The following is a 21154-nucleotide window of genomic DNA, read 5'->3' on the forward strand; positions in this document are numbered from 1 at the left end:
GCCGAACTGGGGTCACAGTGGGCCTGGGGTCGGCCCCGACAGCAGACGCCCAGGCCGCGTCAGGAACGCGCAGCCGTCGGAGGAAGCCCCCACGCCCCAGGCCGCGAGGTCAAGAAGCGCAGAGGCCTCGGGAGTCTCCCGAAGCGCCGGCCTAGGAGTCCGGAGGGACATCTCGGTACCCAACCGCTACTCACCGACTCCCGGGCAGCCCCTCTGCAAAAAGGGGAATTAAAGCTCAGGGGGGTCCCAGCCCTAGTCCCCACCGGGTGTCCCTGAGAAAGACCGATTTGAGGACCCGCTGCCCCCAACCCGGCGGGCACCCAGGTTCGGAGAAAACCACACAGCCCACAGTGGCGACGCGCGACCGGGTGCCGGGAAGCACCTGCCTGCGGGAGGGTGGCTGGAGCGTGCGCACGCACAGCCCAATTCTTCCTCAGCCCTGCGTTATGAAATTACTTTCAAATACTTGGACCTTCCAAGCTTCTATGTATTTTGACCCCGCAACCCCCGCTCCACGTCTGAAAGCAGATCTTCTGCTGTAAAGACTAGAAACCACAAAGAAAAAGACTATGCCCTGACCAAATTCAGAACCCTGTTTGAATTCTCTCGGGCAAGGATTTTTTTTTCAATTGTTGCTTTCACTCCCCCCCCCCCCACCTTCCATTTCTAGGTGGGTGTTATATTTTCAAGATTCACTAGGTGACTCTGTTATCTGTGCAATGAAATGAGGGTTACGTATGACGTATGCAAGGTCTACATACCCTTCAGTTAGTTGGGGTTAGGTAGCCGAGCCCAGTCCGGTTATTCCACAACCCAGATGGGATTCCTGATTAGAGAATAAAATTGGCCAAAGCTGTCTCGGAATCCTTTTCCCACTTCTAATTTCATCAGCGTTATCAATCAGCGTTCAAAAGAGCAAGGAAATAACATCAGTTACTTTGACATTGAAACATGTTGATAAATTGTAAATTCATTTTAGGATTTCTAATTTTCTTAAGGATTCGCATTCATCTTCGTTGGCATTATTTAAGTGAATGATAACTTCCAAAATATATTCCATTATATGTATTCTTCTCTCTTCAATGTGTGGGTTTAAAAAAAAATCACAGACATGAAATTACCCAACGTTTTCCCCCTTGTTTAACTCATCCTAACTGTCCTTATCACAATTTATGACTCATGTGGGTTCCATTGAAAATTATGTTTAATTTCCACGGGTATTTTCAGAGGGAAAACCCAAAACAATTAAATACCTTCAGTTGAATTATGCATAAGCAAAACTCAGCAAAATCTATCTAGGCTTACAGAGATTGGCAGAAAAAGAAATGTTTCTCTCCCTTTCCATAAAGTGACATTTTCCCCCACATCCTATGACATTTGTTGTAGCTTGGCTATTTGTTCCCCAGTGACGGATGATCCGGGCTTCTATGCCTGGGAGTTCTGCCCCCTCCCCTGGAGATTTTGTGTGCGCGCGCGCGCACGTTTCCTCGGTGCTGGACTGGAAAGAGGACCCGGGACAAGGTTCCCGGTCTGGGTCCAGATCGAGCTGCCCTGAGTGGTGGTTAGGGGTGTCTTTGGCTGTTGTCTTTTCTGGTGGCACGGTGGAAGCGGCTAGTCCTCTGAGAGGCCGCAGCCAGCCTTCGAGGACAGATTGGCCCCCTCCCCCCCCCCCCACTCCCGGGCGGCAGCACGCGTCTCTTTTGCGTCCAGATTGGCCGCGACCGGCGCTCAATAGCCGGAGGTTAATTTCCTTCACAAAGGTGAAGGGGGCACGGCTAGGGAGGGGGGCGCCTAGACAGGCGGCCGCTTTATTCTGCTGCTCCTTGATTGGAGCCCTTGATTTAGCATCTGATGTCAACCCGCAGACAAAATGCCCGCTCGGAATGAAAATGCATGAGGCTGCGCGGGGAGGGTGGAGACCTCAAGTTCCCCGCACGCTCCACGCGGCTCGCGCATTTCGGGCTCGAGCCACCTTGATGGCCTTTCACGCGGTCCTGGAGGACGCCGAGGCGCTGGAAGCCCGAGGTGGGTCCCTGCGAGGATGCCAGTACTGGAGCCCGGGGAACTTCTGGAAGGAAAGGAAAAAAGTTCAGAAATTCAAGTTCCCTTTGGAATCCAGCCGCTCCGCTCTCCGCCCCAAGCCCCGCGCTTGCGGACAACCGCAAACGTGTTGTGACCCAACCGCTGGCTTCTCGGTGTCGGAAGAAACCGTCCCCTGGCCCGAGGAAGCCTTGAGCACTCACAGCGCCTCAGCCCCAGGTCCCGGAGCCCCGGGGTCCTGCGGCGGGCGTGTCCAGCCAAGGCACGAGCGGGCCCCTTGCTGCCGGGACGGTACAGCTCTTTCCCCGTCTCGGTTCTCTCTCCCAACAGCGCGCGGGACTCTCCGGCGTTCCTCGACCTTCTCGGCCCCTGGCCGCAACCCTCGGGTGTTCCCCCGCCCCCACCCAATCAGTGCCCAACTTCTCCCTGGGCTCCAGCTCGCGGATTGAACCCTCCTGACATATTTGGGGCCATTCTTCTCCTTTGTTGCTATTTTGCTTGGGACCCGCGGGTAATCCCCGCGCGGGAGGGGGGCGCGCATTGTCGTGCTGATGGACGGGCCCATTTGGCGGCTCCGCGCCCCCCGGAGGAGACACACAAAGCCCAGGCACGTGCGCCTCCCCATAGAGGAGCAGCAGACCGTGAAGGGAGGCGGGGCCGGGCGTGTGCCTGGGCCAGGCGGGGCGGCGGCGCCGGGCGCGGCGGGGCGGGGCGGCCGAGGGGCGCGCGCTGGGGCCCCGCGCCCTCAGGTACATCTGCCGCACCTACCGGGCGACCCCTGAGTCCCGGCCCCCATTCTGCCGCTCCGTCGCCCTCCCACCCTACCCGGCGAAGGAGCTGCGGAAGCGCTGATTGGCTCTGGGGAAAGCGGGAGGCGAGAACAATGGCCCCCTCCCCCCGTTAAAAGGGAGCGGCTTCCGAGCCCGAGGACAGGGACGCGCGTGCAGGGCGCAGAGCCGGTCCAGCTGCCGCCGGCGCCACGCGAGTCCTGCCGCCGCCGCCGCCGCGCTCAGGCGATGGGCTGGGAGCATTGAGGGCCACCGGGACTGAACGCGGCGGAGGTGGGGACCGAGACAGGGTCTGACTCTAGCGTCGCGCCAACATGCCCCGTGGCTTCCTGGTGAAGCGCAGCAAGAAGTCCACGCCTGTGTCCTACCGGGTCCGCGGTGGCGAGGACAGCGACCGCGCGCTGCTGCTCTCGCCCGGCTCCGGGGGCACCCGCGTCGAGGCCCCGGTTCCAAGTCCCGGGCCGCTGCCCGCCCCGCCGCCGCCGCCGCCGCCGCCCGCAGAGCGCGCCCATGCGGCGCTCGCCGCTGTGCTAGCCTGCGCGCCGGGCCACCCGCCACCCCCGCCGGCCCCGCGGGCCGCGCACTTCGGCAACCCCGAGGCCGCGCACCCCGCGCCGCTCTACAGCCCCACGCGGCCCGTGAGCCGCGAGCATGAGAAGCATAAGTACTTTGAGCGCAGCTTCAACCTGGGCTCGCCCGTGTCGGCCGAGTCCTTCCCCACTCCCGCCGCGCTGCTCGGAGGGGGCGGCGGCGGCGCGAACGGCGCGGGCGGCGGCGGCACCTGCGGCGGCGACGCGCTGCTGTTCGCGCCCGCGGAGCTCAAGATGGGCACGGCGTTTTCCGCCGGGGCTGAGGCGGCCAGGGGCCCTGGGCCCGGTCCTCCGATGCCCCCCGCCGCCGCCCTGCGGCCCCCGGGCAAGCGACCTGCACCCCCCGCCGCCGTCGCCGCGGAGCCACCATCTAAGGCAGCCAAGGCCCCGAGTGCCAAGAAGCCCAAGGCCATCCGCAAGCTGCATTTCGAGGATGAGGTGACCACGTCGCCTGTGCTGGGGCTCAAGATCAAGGAGGGCCCGGTGGAGGCGCCGCGGGGCCGCTCGGGGGGCGCTGCCCGGCCTCTGGGTGAGTTCATCTGCCAGCTGTGCAAGGAGGAGTATGCCGACCCGTTCGCACTGGCGCAACACAAGTGCTCGCGCATCGTGCGCGTGGAGTACCGCTGCCCAGAGTGCGCCAAGGTCTTCAGCTGCCCGGCCAACCTGGCCTCGCACCGCCGCTGGCACAAACCGCGGCCCGCGCCCGCCGCCGCCCGCGCGCCCGAGCCCGAAGCCGCCGCCAGGGCTGAGGCGCGCGAGACCACCGGCGGCGGCAGTGACCGGGACACGCCGAGCCCCGGCGGTGTATCCGAGTCGGGCTCTGAGGACGGGCTCTACGAGTGCCACCACTGCGCCAAGAAGTTCCGCCGCCAGGCCTACCTGCGCAAGCACCTGCTGGCACACCACCAGGCGCTGCAGGCCAAGGGCGCGCCGCCAGCGCCGCCCGCCGAGGACCTACTGGCCTTCTACGCGGGGCCCGACGAAAAGGGGCCCCGGGAGGCGGCCGGCGACGGCGAGGCGGCCAGCGTGCTGGGTCTGAGTGCCTCCGCCGAGTGCCACCTGTGCCCGGTGTGCGGGGAGACCTTCCCCAGCAAGGGCGCCCAGGAGCGCCACCTGCGCCTGCTGCACGCCGCCCAGGTGTTCCCCTGCAAGTACTGCCCGGCCACCTTCTACAGCTCGCCAGGCCTTACGCGGCACATCAACAAGTGCCACCCGTCCGAAAACAGACAGGTGATCCTCCTGCAGGTGCCCGTGCGCCCGGCCTGCTAGAGTGCGCCTCCAGGCCCCCAGAACTGTGCCTTCATTTGGAGACCCACAAAGAGGGCGCGTCCTGCACCGCAGAACCCCCCGCGTCTGCTCCGGGGCGCTCCCCTGGATGAAAGTGTCCTCTTCGCTTCTCTCGATGTGGCCTGATGGTAACCCTGGTCCTCTCGTTGTGACTCCTTTTAGACCCCCCTCCTCCCCCACCTTTGCGTTGTGTTCCCCCCAACCACCATGGCGCAACAGGAGTCATCTCTTTCTGTACAAGGGAGAAAAGCTACGCGTGTGTCTCGTGGTTGGAAGCCTCCCCTTGAGGGGCGAAGCTGTTTTTCTTGCTAGTATTCGCTGTGTTCATGGTCTAGAAGTGCGGTTTTGCTCTCGCCTACCAATCTCTGCTCTGTCTGTAGCGTACGGGTTGTTTTGGGTGAATCTTGAGGAATAAATGCCTTTATATTTCACAGGCTGTAAACTGAATTTCCCACACGATTAGCTTTATTATGGCTTGTGAACTGCTGGAGTCTGGCTTTACCTTTTTGTATGTGAACAAATCAAATTGCTTAAAAAAAAGAGTTTTTCTTTAGTATAGCCACAAATGCCTTGACCTGTTGTCTGTCTGGGATTGTTTTTTTTTGGTGGGGGGAGGGAAAGGAAATCTTCACCGGATGCTGTGGTAACTGCCTCAGTGTTTCACTTAAGACGTTTTGGTTCGATCATCTTGGTTGAGGTAGGACTATATGAGTTCCCTCTAAATGTATATGTTGATTTATGAGTAATTGTTATTTATTCTTTATTTATTTATATTAATTATGAAGATTACGATGTTATTTGATTGCAAATTCTTTTGTGTGTGCGCGCGCTTTCCCTCTACCACTCTTGACATTTCACTGTGCATTTTAGAAGAGAGCCTTTTTTTTTTTCCTAAAGGGATCTGTGGAAGTTTTACCTTTTATACCTTATCTGAGGGAATTACAGACAACCTACCATTTTATTCTGCTTGGGGGGCCCCGGGGCCCCTGTACAACTGACAGCTCTTACTTTTAAATGCAATCTCTTTTCTACATACATTATTTTCTTAATTCTTAGCTATTTATAGAAAGCTTCAATAGAACTGTTTCAACTGTATAAATATTTACTATTCAAATAAAATATTTTCAAAGTCAATGAATGGTGGTCTTATTTCTGGATCACATGCCTTCAAAAATGAGTTAAAATAGATTTTTCAGTTACTATTTCTGGTGATTTCTTAAAAGCTGCCTTTATTTCTTTACTAAGGAAAAACACCACCACTGTCAACAGAGTTGTACTGTGTAGTGTTTTTCTTTCCTCCCTTCCTTCCTTCCTTCCTTCCTTCCTTTCTTTCTTTCTTTCTTTCTTTTTTTTACAAAAATGTGCAGGGCAGTGGGTTGGACTCGACAGTGGCAGCCCTTCCGAGATCTAATTAAGCAAGCAGAGGAATTTCCTTTGCACTGAGGGATGTATGAGCACCACTTTTATTTAGCAAAGGCTTGACTTCCTTACAATCTGGGCTCTGGGTAACAGCCATTTCTCAAATACATAAAGTGAAGAAATTTTGTTAATTAAGGATCAACTAGGGGAAATCAGCAGTGGCTTTATGGCCAGATTTGCAAATTGAAGCAAAAGCCATTTTGCATATGAATGCAACACAAGTTACACAAATGATTTTGGAGCAAGGGCTCTGAAATAAGTTTCCAATCAGGTGAGCAAACTATGGGTGCAGGGTGGGGGGAACACCATCTGTTTGGTGTATTAAATTTAATAACAGGTAATTACAATGTTTTCCGTTACTTGTCACTCAACTCTTTGAAGAACAGTTCTGACACTCACCAGCCAATATTGTGAGCCGAACAATTAAGGAACTGTGCTACCCATTGCAGATGAGCGTTCCCTTCATTTTGTGTGGTTTTGTTACTTGTTTTCTAAGGCCCACTACATCTCCCAACCACATTTGCTGTCCATAGAGATGTTAGAAATCTACACAGTGATGGGGTCACCAAAGAATGCCTTCAATAAGGGTGGACAGTGCAGGAAGAACTTGGAAGGAAAAGCTGACCAGGTTCTGAGCCTCATGGTTTGAGTTGAGGATTCTGAGTCTGGCACACTCCTGCCCCGCGAGGCTCCCAGGCTCTGTAACAATGAGGAAAACCCACTCCAGGTAAGTCACCTCTGGAGCACACTGCCAGCTGTCTGTGTCACCAACCACCTCCATTTTACCAGCTTGGAAATAAGAAGACAACCTTACAGTAGATACCATAAAACACTGCAGGAACAGAACAGCATTTACAATATCCTGAAAACTTTGGATGAAAACAAAGAAAAGCCCAAATGTATGGGCTGCTACCTGTTTCCCTACCCCAACAACACAGTATGAGAAGTTTAATAATTGTCTCACTGCATTGCATCGTGCATTGTGAAAGCCCCTTAAACTACGGAGCAGTGCATTTATGTTCTACAACAATAAGACATTTTCTTAGAAACATGAAGTCTGGCCACACGTGACAAGTCCAGACCTGTCTGAAGGAAAGACAGCTGGCGTCTGTGTTGGACTATTATTTTTGCCCATGATTATAAAGCAGGAATTCATCAACGATCCACCTTTATAAATACAAAACTCATTGTTCATGTGCTCTTTTGTCTGTGGGGAAATTTATTTCGGTTGGACAAATATACCTTTATGAAAATAAAAACAAAATTTCATTTATGTGAACTGGTGAGCGAACCTGCACAGTAAGTGGTGACAACTGAAGAGTCAACAGTACAGAGGAGAAGTTTGGCCAGTTTATTTCAGAGCAATGAAATATGACCTAGCAACCTCTTCCACAGGTAGGAAGTCAGAATCTCTCTTTTTATGCTTCCCCAGATAGTGAGCTCCCAGGGCTCCTATTTCAGAATATCTAGGGGAAAGCACAGCCCCTTCTTTATATGGCTGTGAAGGCTACTGTAAACATGCTGTGTTTGACTTCTCTGAGGCCAGAGGAATGGGAGCTCTTACAGGGCCCCAGAGCAGGACTGCTGTGCTGGGAAGGTCTGACCTGCCCAGTGTTCCTAAAGGCCTAGGCTACAAGGTTTTCTTCCTTCTGTGTAGCACCATGGACAGAGGAATCACACTTGTCAGATGACCAGAACCAATGGCTGGGCTGTGCACACACAGTGACATGTGGGGACATGCCAGGTGCCCTGCAGATACCTGGGTGCCAGGCTAGCCCCAGGTGAATGGTGCCTAGTGTATCTATGTGGGGGTGCTGCTGGTGAGGGTGTACTACCTCTCATTGGACTCCTTTGCTCTGTTGCTGGTGCCTGTAGCCTGAATCAGTGGCCTCCTTCCCTGAGCTAAGCTATCCCATCCCTTTGGTCATTCCACACACTTCCACAGAGTGAAACCAGGCAAAGCAGAGGACCCTATCAGTTCTAGAGAGCAGATGACACTGTAGAAATTCTTCCCCTACTAGTTATCTTGTCCCCCCCAAAAGGAAAAGAGAATGAAGAAAGAGAAAGGAAAAAGAAGACTGGTGAGGCTTGGGTAGAATCCATGGCTTTAGTAGGTTGACTTCCTTGCTTCCTCTGGGGTTCGTTAACTAGAGGTAATGTTTGCTGGTATATGACCGTGAGGGGGAGGAAGAGGGAATCTGTGTGCTGTGAGACATCTGGGGAAGATTCCACAGATTAGTTGATGAGAGACAGTAGGACCTCAGAAGGACCAGGCATTGTTCACACAGGTAGGAGACAGCCCCTTTGTCAGGAATACTTTTCCCCAACAACATTTAAAATTTGTTACAAACTTGGGATGGGAGAGATGGCTTCATGGTTAAGGCACTTGCCTGTGAAGCCTAAGGACCCAGGTTCAATTCCCCACATGCACAAGGTAGCGCATGTGTCTGGTGTTTGTTTACAGTGGCTAGAGGCCCTTGGAGTGCCTGTTCTCTTTCTCTCTCTCTCTCTCTCATAAATAAATCAATAAAATATTTTAAAGAATTTGTTATAAACCTGCCAGTCTGTGGAAAGCTTAATTTGAACCAAACTTATCTAAAAACATTTGGATTTTGAAGAGAAATTGTCTGGCAAATAGATCCCTAGTATGAGGGGTAAAATATATCACTGGTTAGCTTATATGGGGCTAAGGAAAGTTACAGGCTTTTGACCAAGCTAAAGAAACCTATAATGCTTGGTGACTGAGGTAAAAGCTGTGGAATTTGGAGAATAAGGAAAGTGAGCTGTAGAGAGAAACCCACAAGGTGAGAGAACCAACTTCGCAACATGCAATGAAACCTGATTTCATTTGGTCACCAAGATGGTACCAAGCATGGAGCACACTATGGTGGTCTGAAGACAGGCTCTCATCATAAGGCATGGAAAAGTCTGCAAGGAGAGAGGGGGAGAGAGATTCATATTTTAGAGGATTTTTTTTGCTGCTTTATAAGCTGCTTGCAGTGTTTAATACCACTCCTAGAGGAAGTTTGGCATACTGATTCCTTGTTAGTTGTGATGTAGTAATTATCTCTGATAGGTAGATCAGCAACACCAAAAGTTCAGTAGTGAGAACTGGCTCTGTAACTTAAGGAGACATGCTGGGCAGACAAGATTGTCTGTGGGCAGCAGCCCACAGAACTATTCAGGATGTCTCAGAGTGAGCAGATCAGACTAGCCTCTGCTAGAAGTCCTGAGTTCCTGGATCCAGAGTCCAATTTGTCACTTGGCACCTGTCATCCACCAACATTTCCAAGCAAGGTCAGGTACATAGAATCTATAATGAGAGAGGGCCAGGGAAGACCCACATGCCTGGGATTTTCAAGAAGACGATCATCTTGGCTCTCCACCAAATGACCTTGGGAACTCCTCATGGAAATAACAGAGCTACGGTTTTCAATAATTCCTCGTTTTGTGCCAACAGCTGGCTGTAGGTTTTGTTGCCACCAAGGCAATGTCCAAAGAGAATTTTCTGAAGACAAATGAGTTCTACTTTTTTGGACTCATTCTGTATGTGGAACCACCAGGGGAAATGACTCTAAATCAGATATAGTCTTGAAAGCAACTGACCATGAGGAAGGCTATCCCTACTGAGAGACCCAGGATAGACTTTTGTGTTGAGAGAAGTTGATTTCTTATAGCTGGATGAGAGAGGAAACCCCCTTGGCTTAGAAGTTATCATTCATAACATTTTGAGCAGGGAGGGGGCTTGTTATGAAGGTCTGATATGCATCTCTGAATCACAGGACATATTTCAGCAAACAATGTAAAGCCAGTTAACACATTTTCACTAACCCAAACATATACCCTTTCATATCTTAAGCCCAACTGTCATCATTTTTTTTACCCCTTTTTACTGTGGGCTTGCTCTGTTGCACGTGGAATGTGAAATTCAGCCATGTACACTCCCTTCTATATGGTGAGCAGATGGGTTATGGGGTGAATACATTCATGCTTGTCTTGTTTGAAGATTTCTGTCCTGTGTGGTCTTCCTGGTGGCATTTCTACACTAATCATCAGTACCGGTGTCTTCGGTTTTTGATCCCTCTGCCCCCCCCCAATCTAATTCAATGCACTTAGCCCACACTCGTGGGGCAAACCATTGTTAGAACATGCACTAAACTGGAGTGAAACTTGGATAATATTTGCTGTCAGTAGGAACATCTTAAAGGCATGATTGGCAAGAGCCTGTGTTCCAAATGTGACACATTCACACTCTGTAATTCGAACAGCATCAAGGAGCTGTGGCCCCAGTTTGCATTTGATTTCCCAGTGTGCCTCCTCTGCACCAGAATGCAGGCATTCACTGTTCCTTCCATTTGGTTTGAGCCAGTAGACTGAGCACACACAGCGCAGCAGGGAAACAATAATGCCGGAAACTTCAACCTTAATTCATCGCTCTCCGCTTTCACTCATCAGAGACGGCTCTTTTATTGTATGCAACATCTGCTTCATCTCTGTTGTTCAGGGCGAGAGCCCCCATGCCATGCGCCCTTCTCAAACACCACAGCCAGGTGACAGTCACACCTGATGCTGACAGAAAGAACAGCGAGCCAAGAGGCTATTGTGTGTCCAATCTGATAGGACACCAAGAGGCGCTAGTGCACGGAGGAGCAGATTGCAGAGAAGGGCTCTTTCTATGGGAGAAAGGAAAAAAAATTAGGCTACAATTTCCTCTGAGCACAAAGAACAGAAAAGGATGGGAAACTTGGGCTGACATGCACATGTCCAGTATTGCCATTTAAAAGCTTGTAGCATCAACTGATCTCCAGCTCTTTCTATTGCTGTCTCCCTACTATGTCATGTAAAACAAGCCTTTATCATTCTAGAATTCAGCTGCAAAGAGGTTGTTACTCGGAGATGGGCAGAAACTGGTAGGAATAGGGACCTGAAAATGATCAAATTGTGAAGAGTCAGGGACAAAGGGAGACGAGCCACATCCCAGGCTCTGGTTGCCCAATGTTGAACAGAATCATGTTAGAGCTTCAGCACTCGTCGACTATGATATACCACAGAACACAGCATTCTTTTTCTCCCTGTGTGTCTCATGCTTTTGAGTGGAAGCTGTTTGTGCGTGCGTGGTGTGTGCATATAAATGTATTCACATGCACGTGAGTGCGTATGTATGTGGAGGCCAGAGGTCGACAGTGGGGATCTTCCTCAATTGCTCTCCACCTTATGTTTTGAGTCAGGGTCTCTCATTGAACCTGAAATTCACTGATTTGGCTAAAGTAGCCAGCCAGTCCTGGACTCCTCACTAGTGCTGGCCTTACAGGCATGTGCCACCCCACCAGGCTTTTATGTGAGTACCGCGCACACAAACCCAGGTCCTCATGCTGGGTAGTGAGCACCACAAACTGCGCCATCTCCCCAGCCCTGACAGGAAAATCTTTACTGCTTCTTTGGAAGATGAATTATTATACTTGACATCTTTTTGGGGGTTTACAAATGAGTATCTTTGTATGCTTGTTTAGTTTGGTTTGTTTTCATTTATTTATTTATGAGACAGAGAGAAGACAAAGCAGACAAAAAGTGAGTGAGTATAGGCACACCAGGGCTTCCTGCCACTGCAAACTCCAGGCACAGGCATCACTTTGGGCATCTGGCTTTATATGGGTACTTGGGAACAAACCTGGAATATCATCAGGCTTTGTAAGCAAGCACCTTTACCCACTGAGCCAACTCTCCAGCCCTGGTTTGCTCTTTATTATTATTATTATTATTATTATTTTTAATGAGAGAGAGAGAGAATGAGAATTGGTGTGCCAGGACCTCCAGCTGCTGCACTCAAACTTCAGACACATGCACCACTTATGAACATGTGCAACCTTGTGTACTTGCATCTCTATGCTTCTGGCTTACCTGTGACCTGGAGAATTGAACACGAGTCCTTAGGCTTCACAGGCAAGTGCCTTAACCACTAAGCCATTTTTCCAGTCCCCCCTGGTTTGCTTTTTTAACACAGGTTCTCACTATGTAGTCTAGGCTGGTCTTGAGCTCATGATTTTTCTGCCTCAGCCTTCCAAGTGCTGGGATTACAGCACGTATCACCACACTTAGCCTCCAAAGACTGTCTTTATAAAACATGATAATCTCAAATCATTTTAATGAGCCAGCATGTTTCACATAAGTGCATATGATAGCTCCTTGACTCATCTATAGTGATAACTGTGAGCTTATATGTTCAAAAATTATCCTTGGATTCCATTATTACCACCATCACTATGATACTTCACCATCTTAAAACCGTTTTCTGATTCAGTCTTACGAGTGTGTCAATCATAACAATGTCATGGTTTGAATGTGTCTTCCAAAGTTCATGCATTGGAAATGCAATAGTCAATGTGAATGTTGGGAGGCAGGGCCCAAGGAGAGGTGTGGAGGTCAAGATGGCTTTGACACCATGTGTGGATTCATTAGCATTGTGAATGTTAAGGGTTGAGTTTGTTACAAAAGTGGTGGTGGCCCTCTTTTGCTTCTCTCTCACCTTCTGCAATGAAATGTTATAATAAGAAGGCTCTGGCCAGAAACTAGCGCCTAGAACATAGACTTCTCAGTCTTCAAATAGTTGAGGACAATGATGTCTGCTCATATAAATCACCCAGTCTGTGGTGCTCTGTGATAGCTGCATAACAAAGCCAGTGATAGGAAGTCACAGTGGAAAGTGTGTTGAACTTTCTCAACATCCCCTCTTTAGAGCTTGGCTATGCAAAGTGTGGACTATGGACCTGTAGCATAAGCACCACGTGACAGCTGGTTAGAAAAACCTATCTGTAGATGCCACCTTGGATGTACTGCATCAGAAGCTACATTTGAACAAGATTCCAGGGAGTCTGTGTTTACTATGTTGAACCTTGCGCTGCATTGACAGTGTGAGCTCTTATTCCCAGATGTTATCCCAGATTTGGCCACCAACAGAAAGCTTGTCCTAGAATGAGTTGGTGGCTTGAAGTCTTCACTAGGGGCCACTAACCCAAACCAATAATGAAATAATGACAATATTAACAGCTAAACCTCAGTTCATTTGCCTTTACATGACTCACTCACTGAACTCCCAGTGACTCTACAAAGGCTTGTATTGATCTTTATCCCTGTGGGACATATTAGCAGGTGGAAAGCCCTACAAGGAGGCATATTTATAGCTGGCTACATTGACATGAGATTAAGAAGTAAACTGAGTCACAGAGAGAAACCCAAGGGGCAAGCATCCAGAATGAGAGCATTCAAGTGGATGGTGAATTGCTTTCTTCCTGCCAAGAACAAGAAGTAAAATAAGAGCTCAAAAATCCTACCTTGTGAGAGAGAAGTTGTTTCCTACTTCATACACAGGAGAAACTTCTTATTTCCATAAATCTACAAACACAAGTCCCCATGAGGAAATTGAGTAAATTCAACACTGATTCATTAAAATCACAATTGTATGCACTTAATATCAAATTCATAGATCCTGCACCATTTTTGTCATGCTTTAATATGCTATAGATGCAGGGGGGGAGGAGAGGAGAGAGGGAGGGAGAGAAAAAGAGAAATTGTGAATGGTGGCATTTTAAGCCATGACCCAGAGGGAATACCAGCCTGAGCTAGCTCATCCATGCCATCTTCTATCTAGTTGTCTATTTTTCATTTTGGTTCTGAAAGCACTTGTTTGTGGAAATCACTTGCTGTTCTACACTTGTAGGCAAGTTAATGGGCCATCCCAGAACCATGACAACCAGCATGAGTGAATGAAGGAAAAATTATCCCTGAGCACAACAGGTCCAGAGGGCAGCAGAGGGAGGAAGGTGCAGCTCTCCCTAATGCACTGAACCTAAACCCAAATTCTGAGACTGGAGTTAAGAAAGTCTATTGTTGTTTGTGTTTTGAGCCAGTGTTTTCCTATCTATCCCAGGCTGGCCTTGAACTTACTATGTAGTCTATGCTAGCCTTGAACTCAGTAATCCTCCTACCTTAGCTTCCTGAGTGGTGCCATTAATTATATGTGCCATGATGCCTGACTAGAAACATTTAATAAAATACTTCAGAGTGTATTGGCCAGGTTGGTTTTTAAAAATTATTTATTCGAGTGAGAGATAGCATGTCAAAGCTTCCAGATGCATGTACCACCTTATGTATCTGGCTTATGTGGGCACTGGGGAATTGAACCTGGGTCCTTAGGCTTCATAAGGAAGTGCCTTAACTGCTAAGCCATTTCTCCAGCCCTTTTTTTTGTTGTTATTGTGACAAATACTTGAATTTTTTAAAAGGAGCAAAGATTCATTTTGGCTCATGTTTCAGACATTACAGTCCATGGCTGGCTCTCTGGAGTGTCTGGGCTGCAATAAAGCAGAGCTTGGTGGTGGGAATGCATGGCAGGGCAAAGAGTCTCATCCCATGGTGGCCAGGAAGCAGAGACAAAGAGGAAGGAGATAGGGGCAATATAAGCTCTTCAAAGGCACAGGACATATCCTCACTAGGATCCACCTCCTAAAGCTTATGCCATGTTCCAAAACAGATATCATTTGGGGACCAAGCCTCTAAAAGCACATGAATCTATAGAGGATATTTTGTATTCAAACAGTGGTAGAGTACTTGCTAGCAAGCATGAGGCCCTGGATATCCTGCCCAACGCCAAGAAAATTAGTTTCTAAACTCTATGCCTTAAAGAGATTGCTGAAACTGTATCTTTCACTGTGGAGGGATTGTTTCCAAGCTCATGTACGAAGGTACTAAGTTCCTTTCCCAGCATACTGTGGCTGTAAGGTACCATAGGTTTGGAGTACAAATACCCACTCTTATTATATTGTCTCTACTACTTAAGAGCCATGTGACTTTGGGAAAGTGGTTAGTCTGTTCTCTGACCTTCTCCTTCTTGTACCATGACTTCTGAACACCTTTATTATTATTTTAAATTTATTTACTTGACAGAGAAAGAGGGAGAGAGAGAGAGAGAATGGGCACACCAGGGCCTCCAACCACTGGAGACAAATTCCAGATGCATGCAACCCTTATGCATCTTGCTAACATGGTTCCTGGGGAACTGAAGCTGGGTCCTTTGGCTTTGCAGGAAAATGCCTTAACAGCTAAGCCATCCCTCCAGCCCCTGAACACCTTTTATGACCATATAATCTACTGCATAAGTCCTGCTTACCCAATGTAGAACCCCCAAACCTGCCTCCCTTGGAGCTAGGTCTGTGAGAAGGTTATGGAAAATGGGTTGAATATTCAGATCAGTGTCAAACACGAGGAGTGACGTCACTGTCATAACTCAGACTATGGGTGCCTGGTCTCTGAACAGAAGAGCCATGAGACACAGGTCCAGAAGAGGAATGTGAAGCCAAGTGTGAGCCACACTGGGGAGGGACAGAAAGGCATGTATCTGATGGCCATGGTGAAAGCTTGCATCAAGCAGTCAGCTGCAGGTGCACTGGCCTGGCTGTCTCACTCACCGAGTGCTGTTCCTGGATCTTCCCCCCCACACCCCCGAGACAGGGCCTCACGCTATCCCAGGCTAACCTGGAATTCACTCTGTAGTCTCAGGGTGGCCTCAAACTCACAGCGATCCTACTACCTCTGCCTCCCGAGTGCTGGGATTAAAGGCGTGTGCCACCATGCCTGGCTTGTTCCTGGATCTTTAACCTCAAAGTCTGACTTGTGTGAAACTTCTATATACAATGTGAGGTGGCCAGGAGACTTGATTTCAATGATGCATCTGCTTCAGCTGGCTAAAGTGGATTTGGCTGTCTGCAACTAAGTACCTCCAGGGCTGTTGTAAATGTATTTAGGTCAAGTGCTGGCAAGAACTCACTCAATACCATTGCTGTTCTCTCTCTCTAATATCAATGAAACCTAGACACAAAATGTGAGAGAACAGTGATTTTAAATTTTAGATAATACAAGTACACCTGGTTTGGGTTTAAAAACATTTTGCAAGTTCCTTTACATCCCTGTCATGCTGAAGTCTATGCCATGTCCTTCCCTCCAAAGCACTGGGTGAGTCATTGGGAATGCTTCCTGGATTATTGTAGACACTGCATGACTTCTGAGGTCAGAAATGGCTTCTGCCTGGGTCTGTCACTCCCCTCGCTGTGGGTAAGCCCAAGCCACACATGGGGGCCACATGTAGGTGTCCTATGGCCAGTGAGAACTGTGGCCTCACTCAATAGTGAGGAACCAGCTCCCTCACCCTTTCGGGACCTTTGCTTGAGAAAGGCCAGGTGAGAATGACCCAGTTGGCTTTGCTCAGTCCCAGAACTGTAAAGAGAGCTGTAACATGATTGCTATTGTTTTAAGCCACTGGTTCTTGGGGGTGATCCATTATATAGCAATATACCTAAAAACACCCCTGCTGTTTTTAGAGTTCTGGTATTCACAGTATCCAAATTTGAGCTTTTCCACTGGGTTTCACTTCAACTCCTCATGGCAAGTATTGTTGTACCTCAATTTATATGTGATTAAAATGTCTGTGAATGTTGTGTGCCTTGCTCTGTATCACAGTGCTCTTCCAGACTAAGATTAGACCTGAGGCTTCTGGGTCCCAGGTGTACCATTCTTTCCAAGAAATACAGTGGCTAGCCCCAAAAGAATAGGGTTTGTAGGAGTATCTTAGACATCATGGATTCAAACAACTGTTAGAATGTACTGTTGAATGTAAGTGCCTTCACAGTGATCGTCAGGACAACATTCCAGTTACTGTAAGTATGTAGACACAAACCACCCAAACTCAGTGGATGAGAAAAGTGACATTTATTATACCCAACCATTCATGTAGGTCAGAAATTCAGAAGCAGTCAGACATGGTGATGTATCCCTGCAACCCCAGTGTCCAGAATTACTGAGGCAGAAGGATTTTGAGTTCAAGGCCCATCTGGGTTATATAGCAAAACCCCGAAACAAACAAACTTCACTTGCAAGCTAGGCTGGGTGGTTGTAGCTTAGAACATGGCATGAAGTCACAGTTAGCTGTCAAACGGGACTGTAGTCAAGTGAAGGTCGGAGGGTCCACTTACAATCTGGCTTTCTTACGTGCCCTCAGTCTCCACAGCACCACCTGCATGTCCTCACAGCACAGTGGCTTTCCCCAGAGCAAGCCACTTGAGAGGCCAAAAGAAACATCACTTCCTCTGTGCTCTACTGGTCTCAGCAGTAGTCCTCTCTAAACTGGTGTGAGAAGGACCACACAGGACAGGACATGAGTATAATTGATGATGACCCCAGGGGCCACCTTGAGCTGGCCTTGACAACTAGTATGACTGGTTTAAGGATGGGAGACAAGAGGCAGAATGTTTGAGACTCAAACACTCAAAGCCATGTGTTCCTCAATGTACAGTGAAGGGTGGAAATACGGTGTATTTTGATGCACTTCGGTTAGTGTCTTCAGAAGTTTTGAAAGCCATGAAACTCCTTAGGATGTTATATGGAAAGAAACACTGGCTAAGGGGGGGGGGGGTGGACAAACTGAATGCAGGACCTCATTGATGTACCTAACATGGCTGAAAAGCTATTTGCTAAGATGTCCCTCCTTTAATTTTTTTCTTGAGCCGATGGATCATGTAATGAGTTGCATACAAACAGAGAAAGATGTGGTCCTAGTTTCACTTTAAAAAAATTATGAGAGAGAGAAAGGAGGAGGGGGAAAGAGGATATGAACATGGCAGGGCCTCCAGGCTCTGCAAACAAACACCAGACACATGCACCACCTTGTGCAGCTGGCTTTTTGTGAGTCCTGGGGAGTACAACCTGGGTCATTAGGCTTTGTAGGCAAGTGCTTTAACCACTAAGCCACCTCTCTAGCCCCTTTGTTTCATTTTTAAGCATTATAACTCCAAGAGATTTTATATAACTCTAAAATGATCAAGTAGTCTATTACAGCAAAAATGATGGTCTTAATTTAAGCTGATCCGTGTATCTGGGTTTTGGTTGCTTTTGGGAAGTGATTGAATCCCGAGGGCTCTGACCTTGTTCTCCAGTGTAGGACTGCTTCCTGGCTGCACACAGCTGCCTCCTCCCTGTGCCCTCACAATCCTCTTCCTCCTCCTCTTTCTCTGCAGTATTGGGGATCAAATCCAGGGCCCTGGCAAGTGCTCTACTGCTGAGCTACACCCCAATCCACAAGGCACTTCCTACAAACACATTAATCCCACCCACCTCATTAACTCATCCAAACCTGCTTACCTCTCTGAGGTCTTTCCTAATTCTATGACATGGAGATTAAGACTTCAAAATATGGATTTGCGTGTCAGCGGGGGTGGGGGGGCATTAAACAATCTACAGTTAACTGTGTATACTGACTCAGTATGTTAGCTTCCCACTGCTATATGACAGCATCTGAGATAACCAAGTTCAAAACAGGGATTTACTTTGGCTCACAGTTTCAGAGGTTTATGTCCATTGCGGTTGGTCTTTTTGCTGTGGGGAGACAGCTCATCATGGTGAGAACACAGGTTGAAGCCACAGGCCTCTCACCTCATGAGGGAGAAGTACACAAAGGAAGAGAAAGACCAGGATCTTAATCAGTACCTTTTGAGGGAAAGAGCCCAGTGACTCAAATGGCCCTCAAGTTCCCCTCACTTTGTAAGGGCACCAAAGCTTGGAACCAAGACCTGCTGGACATTTCAGAACTAAACTGTAATTCTCAGTCACTTCAGGTTTGGAATTTCTCTTATGGAAAAAAATATATGTCAGGATATGGGTATGACAGTGTTTATTATATGCATATTTGTTACAATAAACACTACAGACCACCTTAATATTCAAAACGGGCTGAGTAAATCACGGTACATCAGTATTAAGGAATAATATGCAGTCACTGAACATGAAAAATTGAAACATGTGTGCCTAAGGAATACTGCAAAGTTTTTCTTTTTTTTCTCCCCCCCTTTGAGGTAGGGTTTTGCTCTAGCCGAAGCTGACCTGGAATTCACTATGTAGTCTCAGGCTGGCCTCGAACTTAAAGCAGACCTCCTACCTTGGTGTGGTGGTTTAATTCAAGTGTCCCCCACAAACTTAGGTGTTCTGAATGCTAGATTCCCAGCTGATGGAGATATGGGAATTAACACCTCATGGAGAGAGTGTATTGTTGGGGCCAAGCTTATGGGTGTTATAGCCAGTTTCCCATGCCAATGTTTGGCACACCCTCTTGTTGCTATTGTCCACCTTATGTTGGCCAGGGGGTGATGTCCACCCTCTGCTTATGTTGTTGTTTTCCCTACCATCATGAAGCTTCCTCCTCAAGCCTGTAAGCTTGGATGGGTGATTTCTGTCAGCAACGCAAACCTGACTGCAACAGTAAAGTGGTACCTAGGAGTGAGATTACTGCTAGACACACGACTGTGTGGCTTTGGCCTTTTGGAGCTGATTTTCAAGAGGAATATGGAAGGAGTTGAAACCTTGGCCTAATAGATGCCTTGCAATGCTTTAAGTACAGCTTGATGGACTATTCTGGTCAGAGTTGAAAGGCGTGAATGAAGTAAGAACAACTATGGACTGTGAGGTTTGGCTTGTGAGGGTAAGAAAGAGCTTTGCCTGGACTGGGCTAGCAGTTTGTGTGAGAAGCTTGCTGTCATGCCTGTATCCTGAGAAGTTGTTCAGGGTTGCTTTGCATAGAAATGAACTGGTGTGAGCAGAGGGATATGGCACAGAAAGAAAAATCTTTGGATGAACTGCTGCCCATTCAGCTGCAATTGAGAGACTACAACCTTTGAGATTGGGCCAGCTGACCTGCACTGAAGCAACAGGGAAGAATGTAGACTCTTTTGAAGAGGCCTGAGTACTCAGGAAGTGTCCTGTTCTTCAAAGTCTGCTTTATTTCCCCTGGATTAACAAATTGGTATTGTGGAGTATAGGAAATGCAGAAAATAGGGTCATTGAGTTTGCAACACGGTCTTGTGTTTTGTTTATTTTTATTTATTTGAGAGCGACACAGAGAAGGAGGGAGGGAGGGAGGGAGGGAGGGAGGGAGGGAGGGAGGGAGAGAGAAAGAGAGAGAGAGAGAGAGAGAGAAAGAGGGAGGGAGGGAGGAAGGGAGAGAGACAGAGAGAGGGAGAGAGAATGGGCATGCCAGGGCTTCCAGCCACTGCAAACGAACTCCAGACGCATGTGCCCCCCTTGTGCATCTGGCTAATGGCTAACGTGGGTCCTGGGGAATTGATCCTCAGACTGGGGTCCTTAGGCATTACAGGCAAGCACTTAACTGCTAAGCCATCTCTCCAGCCCACGGTCTTGTGTTTTGGAAATGGCCATGGGCAGTGTGAAGCAAGATGCCTGCATGGAGATCCCATGGGGCCATGAGGATGAACTGTGGATTGCAGTGGAGACCCAGTGGAGATGCGGGGACCAGGAGATGGCTGTTAAGGAAAGCTGCTCAGATGAAATTTCACAGGACTGTGAGTAGCCTAGCTGGTGGGGTGGAATTGGAATTCCAGAGACTTGTTGCTGGTTAGAATGATCAGACATGGAGATTTGTCATTGACTAGAGTTGCTGGACTTGAAGCTACAAAATTTGATGTTTGCCCAGGTTTTTTTAAATCTTGTATTGGTTGAACATTTCTTTGCTATGCTCAATGCAATCTTTTGAATGTTTATCCTGTGCCATTATAGTTTTTTGGGGGAAATCTTTTTTTGGTATTATAGCTCAGTTAGAAGATCTTGGACTCATGGGGATATAGGAACATCATTGGAATTGATAAAAACTATGAGGACTTTTTGTTTCATTGAGTTTTATTTATTTATTTGAGAGAGACAGACAGAGAAAGAGGCAGAGAGAGAGAATGGGTGTGCCAGGGCCTTTGCCACTGCAAACGAACTCCAGATGTGTGTGCCCCCTTGTGCATCTGGCTAATGCGGGTCCTAAGAAATCAAGCCTTGAACCAGGGCCCTTAGGCTTCACAGGGAAGCACCTAACCACTGAGCCATCTCTTCAGCCCACTATGGGGACTTTTAAATATGGACTGAATACATTGTATTTTACATCATGTATGGTTATCAGTTTATGGAGGCCAGGGGTGGAATGTGGTGGTT

General features: G+C 48.6%; 2 protein-coding genes across 2 annotated transcripts in view; one reads left to right on the top strand and one right to left on the bottom strand.

Annotated features, from left to right (window-relative positions):
* The first annotated feature begins 3027 nt into the window (after positions 1–3027).
* Insm1 (INSM transcriptional repressor 1) lies at positions 3028–5839 on the top strand. The gene has a single exon (XM_045157488.1). It carries the CDS (start codon positions 3143–3145, stop codon positions 4685–4687), a length of 1545 nt encoding a protein of 514 aa, XP_045013423.1. The 5' UTR covers positions 3028–3142; the 3' UTR covers positions 4688–5839.
* Positions 5840–10441: 4602 nt separating this feature from the next.
* Positions 10442–21154, bottom strand: part of Ralgapa2 (Ral GTPase activating protein catalytic subunit alpha 2) — a 366249-nt gene continuing 355536 nt past the window's right edge. The window contains exons 42-43 of the transcript XR_006638510.1: positions 13453–13513; positions 10442–10797 (exon numbers count right to left, since the gene is read on the bottom strand). The gene's annotated coding sequence lies outside the window, so the exon portion shown is untranslated. The remainder of the gene's footprint in view (positions 10798–13452; positions 13514–21154) is intronic.

This window comes from Jaculus jaculus, chromosome 8 (genome assembly GCF_020740685.1).
Source record: "Jaculus jaculus isolate mJacJac1 chromosome 8, mJacJac1.mat.Y.cur, whole genome shotgun sequence".
Lineage (NCBI taxonomy): Eukaryota > Metazoa > Chordata > Mammalia > Rodentia > Dipodidae > Jaculus > Jaculus jaculus.